This window comes from Cebus imitator, unplaced genomic scaffold (assembly GCF_001604975.1).
Source record: "Cebus imitator isolate Cc_AM_T3 unplaced genomic scaffold, Cebus_imitator-1.0 Scaffold235, whole genome shotgun sequence".
Classification (NCBI taxonomy): domain Eukaryota; kingdom Metazoa; phylum Chordata; class Mammalia; order Primates; family Cebidae; genus Cebus; species Cebus imitator.
Window position 1 is genome coordinate 525,571 of NW_016107550.1, and position 12,062 is coordinate 537,632.

Here is a 12,062-nt window from a genome sequence, read left to right on the forward strand (position 1 = left end):
AGATACAGTCGAGACACAGAACATCTCCGTCTCCAAGGGTCCCTCCTGCTGCCTTTTCATAGCCACATCCGCTTCCCTCCTGCTCCCACGACCCCTCCCCAGCCCCTGACAACCATTCATCTCTTCGCTCATTCGGTAATTTTGTCATTTGAAGAAAGGGACATAATTGGACTCCTAGAATAGTAAGCCTTTGGGGACTGGCTCTTTGACCCTGCCCGAGTCTCTGGAGGCTTGTCCACGTTGCTGCGTGTGTCTCTGGTTGGTTCCTTTTTATTGGTGGGTAGTATTCCACAGTGCAGCTGTCCCTGCCACGCTTGTTTAATTCACCCAGTGAGGGGCCTCTGGAGTATTTCCTGGTTTTGGCTATTATGGATAAAGAGCTGTTACGAACATTTGTGTGTGGGTTTCGTGTGAATGTAAATCTTAATCTCTCTGGAATAAGTGCTAAGAACTCTTGCTGGTAGTTGTTTGGGCACTTGAAGGGTTTTTTGGGGGGATGGAGAGGCGAGGCACTGGTGGGCAGTGCAGACCTAGGTGCTGGCCCACCAGGGTTCAGATCCCAGCTTTGAACCTGGACTGGGCGAATTGCTATATATGGCTGTAAGATGGGGCTAATTGAACCTGGCTTGTGGCTAATGTGTGTAAAGTGCCTGGCACATAGTAGGTGCTCAATAGATAGAAGTTTTTCTTGATATAGGTTAAGAGAAAACCCACTAGACCACAGCAGGGTCTGTGCCCCAGAGGTGGCCTCTGGGGGGGCTTTGCCCCCTGTGGAATCACCCAGTTATTATCTTTTCCATGGTCATAGCCCCCTCCCTCCCCACCCCCCGCCCCAAGCTTTGAAAAGACCCTGACCCTGTTTGCAGACCGGACTGTAAGTCTCTGGCCTGGTCCTGGCATTCCCCAGTGACATTGGCTAGGCTGGGGCCACCGATCATAGGAATCCCAGGAAATTCCAGAGCGTGCTGGGCTGTGTTGGTCTGGATTCGCCTCACAAATTCTGAGAATGTGCCCAGATCATTTCAGATGTCGCTGTAATTTAGCTTGATTCCAGAGATGTGTATTGTAGCTGTTAGGGTATGAGAGGGATTGTGGTAGGTGTTGCAAAGGGTTCAGAAAAAATTGCTCTCCCAACAGATCAAAGCAGCCACCTCCAGCTTCTAACCTCCTTTGGGAGCCCCCGCAGCTGCATGATAACGTCTCCTTTGAGTGTGGCATTCAGAGCCCTGGGTCTGGTTTGAGTCTGTCTCTGGCTCCCATCCTGCTGCTGTGCCCTCTGTGTGCCCTGTGTGCCAGCCACCAACATGCTCATCGTTCTCATACTCCGAGTCCGGGCCAGTGGCCACGCCTTGCTTATACCCTTCCCTCTGCCTGGGTGCCCTGCCCTTCCTGATGAAATCTTGCCTGTTTTTTAAGAAGTAAAAGTACCATGGGCCGGCGTGGGCTGGAATATTCAAACCGCACAGGGGGCCGGTCGCAGTTCCTCTCTGGAACTGCCGTGCCCTTCTCAAGGCACCCGCCGTGTGGGACCATGTGGACTCCTTCTTTTTTCTTTTTTGAGGTGGAGACTCACTCTGTCACTCAGGCTGGTGGACTCAATCTTCTTGCTTTGTCACATTATGGCATTTCTTGGAGATTGTTTTATATCCGCAGTTTGAACTGCCTCATTAAAATGGTTTTGAAGGCCACATGGTATTTCCTTCATAATAACACCATCATTTATTTCGCCATTTCCCCAGTTTGTAGGCATCTAGGTTGTCCCCATTCTTGGGCTGTTACAGTGCCGTGTGTCTTTCCCACCCCCCGCCCCCACCCCCCGCCGTGTGCGAAAGAGTCTAAGACCCACGTCCAATGTCACGTCCCCTTCTGCCTGCCTCTGGAATGTGGTGCCTGGGTCACTGTACTCTTCTGAGACCCCCAGGGCAGGCATTGTGCCACACCTGCCTTCTCCTTTCCACGCCTGGCGTGTGTGCTGACCGCCCAGTTACCCAGGCGCTTCTGGTGCTTCTGCTGCCTCTCCGAGCCCTGGCTCCTTGTCTGGACTCTGCTGGGGATGGAGCTGGAGAGAGGTGGGATGCCCCATCTTTGCCTCCGTCTGGCTTCCTGCTTCATGCGGAGCTGTGTCTGGATGGGCTGATGTGTTCCCATGGCGATAGACTTCTACAGTCTCATTCTTACTGGCCTCCTCTTACTTCCTCAGAAGGATGGACCATCAAATAGCCAGGACCTTGTTGATAGAATTTAGTTTGTTTCCCTTTAAACACATTTGAGAGGATGGCTGCTTGGATGTCTGTGGCCAGGAAGAGGATCTGGACTCCAAGCCTCCCCCACGAAACTGCTAGCAGTAGCTGCTGTTGATTGAGCACTCACCCAGATGGGTGGGGCACTGTGCAGAGGACTTGGGTGCTGTTTTCATCAGACAGTAACCTGGTGAGGCAGGCACCATTTTCCCTGTTTTACAGAGACAGAAACAGGCTCAGAGAGTAACTTGGCAAAGGCCCCTCAAGCCATATATTTCAGGAGCTGGGATTCCAACCCAGTTGTGCTTGACTCAGGACCCGAGCCTGCAGCTATTGAGCCTACCTGGCTTACTAGAGAGGATGGAAATGGGGGAGGAGGAGACAGGCAGCTCACCTCCTAGGCCTTGTGCCAATGACTGGCTGCCCTAGAACTGCATTGGGGCTCACATGCAGAGAGACGACGGCTGCCATTAGGCCTCCACCACCGAGGAGGCACAAAAGGCCTCTTTGAAAGGCGAGTCCAGGAGCACCTCTCTGGCCTGTCCCTGAGCTGAGCCTGCCGTGGGTGCTGACAGGCGTTTCTGGCTCAGCTGCCTGGCCAGAACTTGGAGGAGTGGTCTGAAATTCTTTCCTTGAGCAGATCACACTTGGTGAGAGCATGTCACTCCTGGATCAGTGTGGTATTGAGCCTGTGCATCAGGTCTCTCAGTGCGACCTGGGAATCCTCAGACTCCCCTGAGCGCCCTTCCTGAACAGTCAAGCCTTGGAACATGTGTTGATTTCCCTCCTCCCCTTCCCTGCTTTTGCACTTTGGATGAACCTTGTTTTCGAAGAACAGTAGAAGGTAATTTTCCTGTGCTTGCCAGCTGGCCTGTAATTGAGCAATTTCAATAACACCCACTGTAAAGTCTAATCGAAGTAAACAGGAAAATATGATTTACAATCTGGACAGCAAGTAAATACCAGGGTGCAATTAATTTTTACACAGCAGCAGATTCTAAAACATTTTCCTGTGTTGAAGAGTTTGTTTCTGATTACAGATTAATACTAATATCATGATCATTTCTTACTTTCTGATGGTGATCTTTAGATTCCTTGTATCTGTGTGATTTTCTTTGAAGGTTTAACTGCATGGGGAAATAGAATCAGAGACATGAGTTTGTAAGGAGGGATTTTTCAAACCTGAACCAAAGGCTGTGTGTTCTTTGTTCATTTGCTTGCTGGGAAATGATGGTGGATTATTGGAGAGGGGAAGTGGATGACCTGTGCAGAATGGCGATGCTGAGTGGGTTCCATCACTGCTGGAAGCTTACTTAGTTTAATTCATTCTGGGGAAGATGACAGCTCTGAAGGCCCCCTGTGTTGCAAAGATGTTGATGTTGAAATGTGGCACCTCCAAGGACAAGAAATGTATGCCTTTTTTTGGGGTGGAGGGGGACACGGAGTTTCACTCTTGTTGCCCAAGCTGGAGTGCAGTGGCGCAGTCTTGGCTCACTGCAACCTCTGCCTCCTGGGTTCAGGCAATTCTCCTGCCTCAGTCATCCGAGTAGCTGCGATTTTAGGTGCACACCACCACGCCCAGCTAATTTTTTTGTATTTTTAGTGGAGACGGGGTTTTACCATGTTGACCAGGCTGGTCTCGAACTCCTGACCTCAGGTGATCCACCTGCCTTGGCCTCCCAAAGTGCTGGGATTACAGACATGAGCCACCACACCCAGCCAAATGTATGCCTTTTTAAATGGACCCCCCGATTGTTCCAGTAGCTTCTGTTCATAACTAGATGGGGAAGGGAACCAGCATGCTGACTGCCAGTCCCCTGCTGCCAGCTGGCTGCCTGAGGGCCGACTTCTTTGGCGTTGGATGCGGGGATGAGGCGTGTTCCGACCCTTGGCCTGCTTTAGCGCCTCCTGGTGTGTGCTGAAGCTGCCTGGCAAGCCAGCTTAGTGCTAGGATGTCACATGACTTGAGGACACTGCAGGGACAGGAGATTGTTAGCCACCCAGACCCTGAGATAGATCTTCAAGGTATCATGTTGCTGGACCCCGATCTGTTGTTCTGCCCATCAGGCCATTTTACAAATGAGGCAGCCCAAGGCTGGCATGGCAGGGGTGCGGGGGCTCTGAGAAGGTAACTCTGGGCCTTAGTGACTCTCCCAGGGTGCATCTTCTTTAGCAGAGAGGTGGTTCCAGTTCCATGGGGTTTCCAGGACCATGGGAGGGGTGACTCTCAGGGCCCTGGTCTTCCTTAGTCCTGAATCTTTTTGCTTTTCTTTTGCCTTTCCAGGGAGTTGACCACACTTGGCCATTTCCCAGAAGGTCCCACCCCAAGGGGATGTGGCCAATAGGAAGCCGTTTCTGCTGACATCAGTTCAGGAGGTACACATCCCAAGTCTGCCCAAGTGAAGATGGCTCATGCCCGCCCTGGGATGGAGCCCAGCGCCTGAGGTCCTTATCATGGTGATGATCCTAAGTGAAAGCCTCAGCACCCGGGGAGCGGACTCCATCGCATGCGGAACCTTCAGCCCTGAACTGGTGAGGACCTGCTTTCCATGACCATTTTTGAGGCCTGATGTACAGATAGGGCTGTGGACTGAGCACTCAGGTTTAGCAAACCGTGTCCAGAGCCCCCAAGAGCAAAGCTCTGTGAGGCGTCCCAGGCTGGGGCCACAGGGCGTAGGAGCAGACCTTGACTGAGAACTCACTGGAAGGAAGGAGCTCAGCTGAGATTTGAGGTCACCTGGTGAATGAGGAGGGGAGGCCATCCGCTGGTAAATAACAGCAAGCATGGTTCTGCAGGCTGCCAGCCAGGACCGGCATTCCTTCTGTCTCCACCCCTTAAGGGAGGAGGTTTTTAGAGGAGGGTGGTTTCCTGAGTGGGGACCCAGATAAGCTCTTGGGTGGTGCTGCCCAAGAGCTGCTGCCTGGGAACATGGAGAGCGGGAGGAGATGGGGAAAGGCTGTGTGGGCTGTGGCAGCAGCTACCCTCTGCCAAAGATGGTTCAGCCTGGACCACCCTGACCTTATGGTGGACTAGGACAGAGAGGGAGATAACTTGGCTGTCTTAGCCTGTGAGCGAAACCACCTCCAACAGCTGAACCCGGTCAGCAGACCTGTCCTTCCAAGCCCTGTTCCTCAGATGTGAGTGGGCACGGAGGGGGTGAGAAGCCACACTCAGCCATAAGCGGTCTTGTGGGTGAGTTTTACAGATGGGCCAGTCTTTGGAACTCTCCGCAGCATCTGTGGTCAGGAAGGGGCCAACTGCCAGGGTCACCTCGCCCAGGACCCCTCCTGGCACCCTTCACAGGCCCTCATGAGGACCCACGCTAAGCCTTGTTGGTGGGTCCCCTTCCCCTGTCTCATGCCAATGAAACCAGGCCTTGGGCAGATAGACCTAGGTCTTTGGCTGTGGCAGGAGCGTGGGAAAGCCACCGAGATCTGTGTTCTTTCCACAGGCGTCACAGAGCGCCTTCCGTGTGCTGGGCACTAGGCTGGAGGAGCTTGGGGAACAGGCTGAGACGGAGCCAGGCCCTGCCTTCCTCACCCCTGAGAAGCTCCGGGTCTAGAGGGAGGGTGCCTGGAGAGCTGTGAATACACCGACACTTGAGGATCCCAGGAATCGGGACTCCAGCTGAGGCCGTGGGCAGCCCAGGGCGTGTAGGGCAGCAGGGCCGGCCTGGCTGTAGCCCTCCAGGGAAAGCCTTGCAGAGCAGGGACACTTGATTTGGCCTTGAAGGGTGAGAAGTGGCTTAGACACCGTTGGGCCCAGCCTCATTTTACAAACGAGGCAGCTGCAGCCTGGAGCTGGCGGTAACCGCCTCCCCGGCCCCACCTCCTGGGCCGGCTGCCTGGGAGCTGGACTCCAGTCTCGGCAGCCCTCCCTGTCAGGTCTCTCTAGCCCTTACCAGGCGTGGCACTGGTGCCACTCTGCTCGTGGGCCTCAGCCTGTGAGGTCTCTATGGGTGTCACCCCCAGCTGCAAGGATAGGGACCCAGCTTTGCTCCTTCTTGTTCCCCAGCACTGCCGGGGCAGGGCAGACAGCAGGCACCTGAGCTGTGTTTGCTCGATGGCAGCCTCGGTCCCTGCAGCCGGGAGTAGAGCTGCCGTGACCATTCAGTGCTTCTGCCACCACCCCTGCCTTTCCAGTTCACATTTACCGTGGAACGAGGTTCCTTCTCACCAGCCCCACTGCTGCCACCCTGGTTCCGCCTGCTGTTTTCCCGCCTGGATTCTTGTGGTAACTGGTCCCCTGCCTCTGACTCTTTTTAACCTGTTCTCCACCCAGCAGCCAGAGAGAGTCGCAGTCAGAGCTGTCCTCCTCTAGAGAACCTTCCACTGGCTTTGCCCTGCATGCTCAGCAGACACCCAGTCCTTACTAGGATGTACGTGGCCCCATGTACTCTTGTCCCTGTGACTGCTCTGACCCCATCCCTGGCACTCTGCCTCCTCACTCTGCTCAGTCCCCACTGGCCTCCCTGTTCCAACATGCTGAGCGTGAGCCTGCCTCAGGCCTTTGTACTTTTTCCTTGGCCTGGAGCGGTCTCCCCACAGTAGGACACACTCCCTCCCTCCCTCCTTCCTTCTCTGACCGCTCCGCCTACAGGTCAGTCCCACCGCCGCGCCTACCCTTATCCCCACCACACTTGCCCCTTTTCCTGTCTTTTTCCCTCTTAGGCACTTAGCACTTTTAAACATGTCCCTGTGGATCTTGACCAAGTCCTTGTACTAGCAGGGGAGCTGTGTGAAGGCAGGGGCGCCTCTCTCGCCTGTGGCTGAATGCATAGGGCCCAGTGCCTGGCAGGTGCTCAGTGGACATTTGTGGATGGACGAGCGTGCAGTTCCTGTTGCCTGGTGCTTCTCTTTCTCCTTTGTCTTACTGACTTTCTGGCTGCTGCTCATGCTCACAACTGAGTGGGTGTGACTAGAGAAACTCTAACCAAAAAGAGGTGACCTCAAGGCTGAGGAGCCACTGGAGGTCCCGAGAGAGGAGCCCTGCCCGGGTCCAGCTGTGCCGTTGGCCGCGGTGGCCGCCTCTGTGCTTGATCCCTTCTCAGGGTGGGTCTGCCTGGTGTTGGCTTCAGAGCTGCTTCAAGGACACGTGGGCCCAAGGTTAGCTGAAGTGCTCTTCCAAGAGATGTGGCCTGAGCCCTGCCAGGAGGAGCACGGTCTCCCAGCCCTAGCCAGGGAAGGAAAACCCCTCTTCTCAGAAAAGGACAGTGGTCAGGGGACAGCAGGCTGCTTTGCTGGAAGAGATTCCGCCACGTGCTCTCTTGCTGCCTCCCAGATTAGAATCTGTGCCTTCTTCCTGAACTCTCCCTGGCCTTGTCGGAAAGCCTTCTTTCTGCTGTGTTTTGTTACTGGCCTGTCCGGCCCAGAACCACCCAGTGTGCAGTGCTTCGGGCCCATCTGTGGTCCTTCTCCTCCTCTTCTCTCTCCCTGGCTCCAGATGAGAGGTCCGTTGTGGGGAGCAGCCCTGTTGAAGAGGGGCCTTCTTGCTGCTCACTTTGCTGATGCACTCAGAACAAACTGAGTGTCAGCACCTGGCCTGGCCTGGCTCATGCTGCCTGCCATGCAGCGTGGGCCAGCAGGAAGGTGTCGGGGTGCTGCTGCGCTTAGGGCCCTGGGAAGTGTATTGGTCCATATCATGTTGCTATAAGGAATACATGAGGCTGGGTAATTTATAAAGACAAGAGGTTTACTTGGCTCATGGTTCTGCAGGCTGTGTAAGAAGTATGGCATCTGCATCTGTTTCTAGTGAGGCCTCAGGAAGCTTCCAGTCATGGCAAAAGGTGAGGGGAGAATAGGTGTGTCACAGGTGAGAGAGGGAGCAGAAGGGAAGTGACGAGGTGCCAGACCCGTGAAACTACCAGCCCTCATATGAACTAGAGGAGTGAGAACTCCCTGATTATCGTGGGGAGGGCACCAAGCCACTCTCGATGGATCCGCCCCCATGACCCAAACACCCCACCAGGCCCCACCTCCAGCACTGGGGGATACATTTCAGCATGAGATTTGGAGGGGACATACGTCCAAACTGTATGATCAGGAGGGCACTTTCAGAGGTCCAAGTGCCTCCTCCCTGTCCTTGAGCCTCACGCCACCTGCTGAGAGGCAGGGGTGTCCCCATTTCTACCCTATTATACAGACAGAAAACTGAGGCTCAAAGAGCCCAGGGAGGGGCTGCCCCAGTCACAGATTTCAAGTCCAGGCCCTGTCTGCTTCCCCAGCACCTTCTCAAATGGGCCCTGTTCCAGGGGCTGTGATCACCTTGGAGCCCCTCCAGACCTTGGGGAGAGAGACACGATGTAAATAACCGAAGAAATACCGAAAATAATCTCAGTCTAGTGATGACATCCGCAGGACAGAATGTGAGATCAGCTGATGCTAGCATTTGCTTTGAACAGCCAGCACAGGTTCAGAGGAAGTGGTCGGGGTTTTGCTTTAGCTTCCTAAATGGGTAACATCATCCCCGTGTAAATACCATCAAGATAATAATAGGAATGATGGAAAATAATTTGTCTTTTGTTTTCTAATCAGACTAAGTAGATAACAGTTGAAGGTTTAAGATTTAGAAAGAAAACATGACCGTGGGGGAGGCCAGGACTGGTCAGCACAGGCACTTTGGAATTATGGGAGCAGGCCCCAGAGGCGTAGCTAACCCTGGGTCCCCAGAGTCAGGCCTCAGTCACAAAGGCAGGAAAGTCGCAGGGGCTTCGTGACCCTGGGTGTCATGTGGCACTGGGGGAGGAGCTCGTGGCCAACTCTGAGGCCAGTTGAGGGGCCTGGGGACTAGGTCTCCCTCCCTGCCTTCTTGGGGGTTCATAACACGGTCCTCTGGTTCTCCTTTTTAAAAAAACTAAATGCTGGTGACACAGCTGTCTTTTCCTCAAAGAAAGGTATAGGAAAAAAGGGAAAAAAGGCCCAGTGCTCAGCATTTTGCCTTTCCCAGCACAGGGTCCACCCGCCCAGGGAGAGAAGGCCCTGAGGCTCAGGCTGTGCTTGTGGCCCTGGCCTTGCTTGCACTGCCAGCAGCCATGGCTGGGGCCGGTTCCCCTTTCCCCACTCGGCCCGGTGCTGTCCTCTGCTGAGTGGGTTCTTCCTTCCAGTGTTCTAACATGAGCTGCTCCCTGGAAGGCAGCCCAGACATTTGACCTTGGAGTACTGTGCTCCCTCCTGCACGCCCACGCTCGGGCCAAGGGCCTGCTCTCTTGTTTCCAGAGTGACCACCTCCCTTGGCCAGGCCGTTCTCTCTGCAGCCAGTCGCCCATCCTCCCTCAAGGCTGAAGACCGAAGGGAGCTGACGGCTGGCTGCCCCTGGGCAGAGGGCAGTGTGTGGCTCCAGGAGGCCTGACTTTCCCCATGGCAGTCAATGCTGGTCTTTTGGAGGGGCTGATCTGGTAGATGGAGAAGCACTTCCTTCTGCACTTGTCAGATGAGGATGCCAGGGCTTAAATGACTTTCCTCATCTGAGGAGTTAGTAGCCGTGTCGGGGCTTGCACCAGTTGCCTGGGCACTGCAGTTCTTCATGCTTTGGGCCATGCTAAGTTGGCACCTTGGGCTCACGGCCCCAGCCATGATCCCTGGCAGGCCCAAGACCGGCCTAAAGTTAGAGCTCAGGAGTGCACAGGGTCCCGGGCAGCCTGATGCCGTTCACCCTGGGCAGGCAGAGATACCAAGGGGCCTGCCCATGCTTTGTCGAATCCCGGAGTCCCAGGAGTCAGGGCCACTGGATCTCCATCAGCATCTTGAGAGCCTTCGCCTGAAGGCGCTGTTCCCTGCTCAGCTTCTCTTTCTAATTTCAGGCCTGGATCTCCTTTTTACTTTCGGCTGCCACAGTGTTGCAGGGTTCCATTTCAGAAGTGTGGGTGTCCCGCTTGTTCCCCTGCAGGGCATGAGTGTGAGCCTCCCCCTGTCACGCCGTGGCCCCTGTGACGCCACGTCAGGAGATGGAAAAGGCCACTTGATTGCTTTAGTTGATAACGTGCAGAGGAAAGTTATGGAGAACTGTGGTTGTGGCCTGGCATTTTCTGCAGGGCCAGTTCCTCATTTGGAGCCTTAATTGTGTCTTTATTTAAGCCAGGGCTGCTTTCTTTAGTCAGACAGATGGCCCTCAAGCCTCCATTTGATTTCCAGCTTTTGCCTTTCCTACGAGGATCTAATTCCAAAAACCTTCTCTCGTGATCTGAGGAGCCTCAGAGAGATGAGGCCCTGCCCCGGGGTGGGCTTGGGAACAGAGGCTTCACAGTGGGAGACAGACAAAGGGGAACATGCTGTGGTCTGATTTCACTGCAGACCTCAGCTAGGGCTCGGGTGCTTGCTGAGTGCAGACACTGAGTGTCTTGTGAAACCTCAGAGGGCCGAGTTTCCCTCAGGGCCTGGTGGGTCTCCACTCAGTGATTTGCTCATTCTTCCGACTGTGGGTGCCGGAGGTTCGAAGGGCTGGAAAGGCTGGCTGTAGGAACGGCACACACCAGTGGGAATGTTAGCCTGTACTGGTATCCGGGGGAGAAAGGCCCTGGCTAACCCAGAGCCAGGCGGGAATTCTGCTGCTTTGCCCCTGTGGAGTTGGACCAGGAAGACCTGCCACTGGGCAGGGTGTGCTGGGCCTGGCGCCCTGGGAAGCTGTTGGTACATGACGTTCTGGCCTGGCCGCCACTGGCTTAGCCTTACAGATGGGGCTCAGAAAGCAAGATATGGGCCCTGGTCTTGTCTCGAGGTCAAACACGAAATCAGTCAGTGTTCCTCATTTGTCAGCTCCAGAGGCCATCTCCAGCTCACTCACCCCAAAAGAGAACTTTCTGGAGCACAGGGAGAGCTTGCAGAGCTAGAGGGGAGGGGAGCAAGTTGGGCCTCAGAAAGGGCAGGGCTGGAGCAGCTGGGAGCACTTTGGAACGGGTGCTCATGGGCAGGCTCAGGGCCTCACTGCTGGGCTAATCATCGCCAGCCCTGTGGTCAGGAGTCAGCCGTGGAGCCAGTGTCTGGTAAGCAGGCCTGAGTTCTGGGCCCAGCCTGGGGTTGGGAGGTGGAGGCACCTTGGTTGACAGTCCCACTAAGACATGATCCAGTGAGGGTGAAGTTACCCCAGTTCAAAATTGGGGTGCTGCTGACAGAAGAGGGGGCTGCACCCCTGGGCTGTGGCTTCATCTGTTGAGTGTGAGGAACAAGCAGTGGCTCACCTGGGATGGGGACATGGAGACCTCGCTCCTTCGAGTTGGAAAGGTGTGCACCATTGCTGGTTCCTGGGAACCCTTAGGTAGAGTGTTGGAGACCACATGCAGAGGCCAGGCTGGCCTGTGGGCAGCTCTGACTCTCAGGCTGGCCTCTCACCTCTTCCCCACTGAGATTTGACTTGGCACGAGGCCGGCGATTTGGGGAGGCAGTAGCTTCTGCCCAGTGAAAATCTATTTCCATTGCCTGCCATGTACTGGGTGTGTGGCCGCAGGAGTGAGGCTGGCACTGGCAGGTGACTGTGGCAGTGGTGCCTGCCGTCTGCTGGGATGTTGGAACCAAGACAGCCCTCCTTTCTCAAGAAGCTTCCATTTCCATGGAGCAGAGGATCAGAAGAGGAACAGTTGTTCCAATACCTACCGTGTTCATTAATCGAGGCGATGGGAGAGAGTAGCTTGTGGCAGGAGGCACCACTTTAGCCAGGATGGTCCGGGAAGGCCACTGAGGAGGCCATGGGACAGGAACAGTGCAGTGACGATCCCAGCACAAAGCCCCTGAGATGGCACTGACTGGCCCGGCCCCACTGGGTGGAGTGAGTGAGGTGGGGAGGGCTGGAGCAAGGTGGGGGCACTCTGGTTGGCTCATACGGGGCCATGT

General features: G+C 55.1%; 1 protein-coding gene across 2 annotated transcripts in view; it reads left to right on the plus strand.

The window, feature by feature from the left end:
• FAM53B (family with sequence similarity 53 member B) overlaps positions 1–12,062 on the plus strand; it is a 116,732-nt gene that overhangs the window by 32,837 nt on the left and 71,833 nt on the right. For both annotated transcript variants that reach the window (XM_017497853.2, XM_037727618.1), the window contains exon 2: positions 4,525–4,772. In XM_017497853.2, coding sequence (XP_017353342.1) covers positions 4,653–4,772 — 120 coding nt within the window. In that variant the 5' untranslated portion in view covers positions 4,525–4,652. The remainder of the gene's footprint in view (positions 1–4,524; positions 4,773–12,062) is intronic.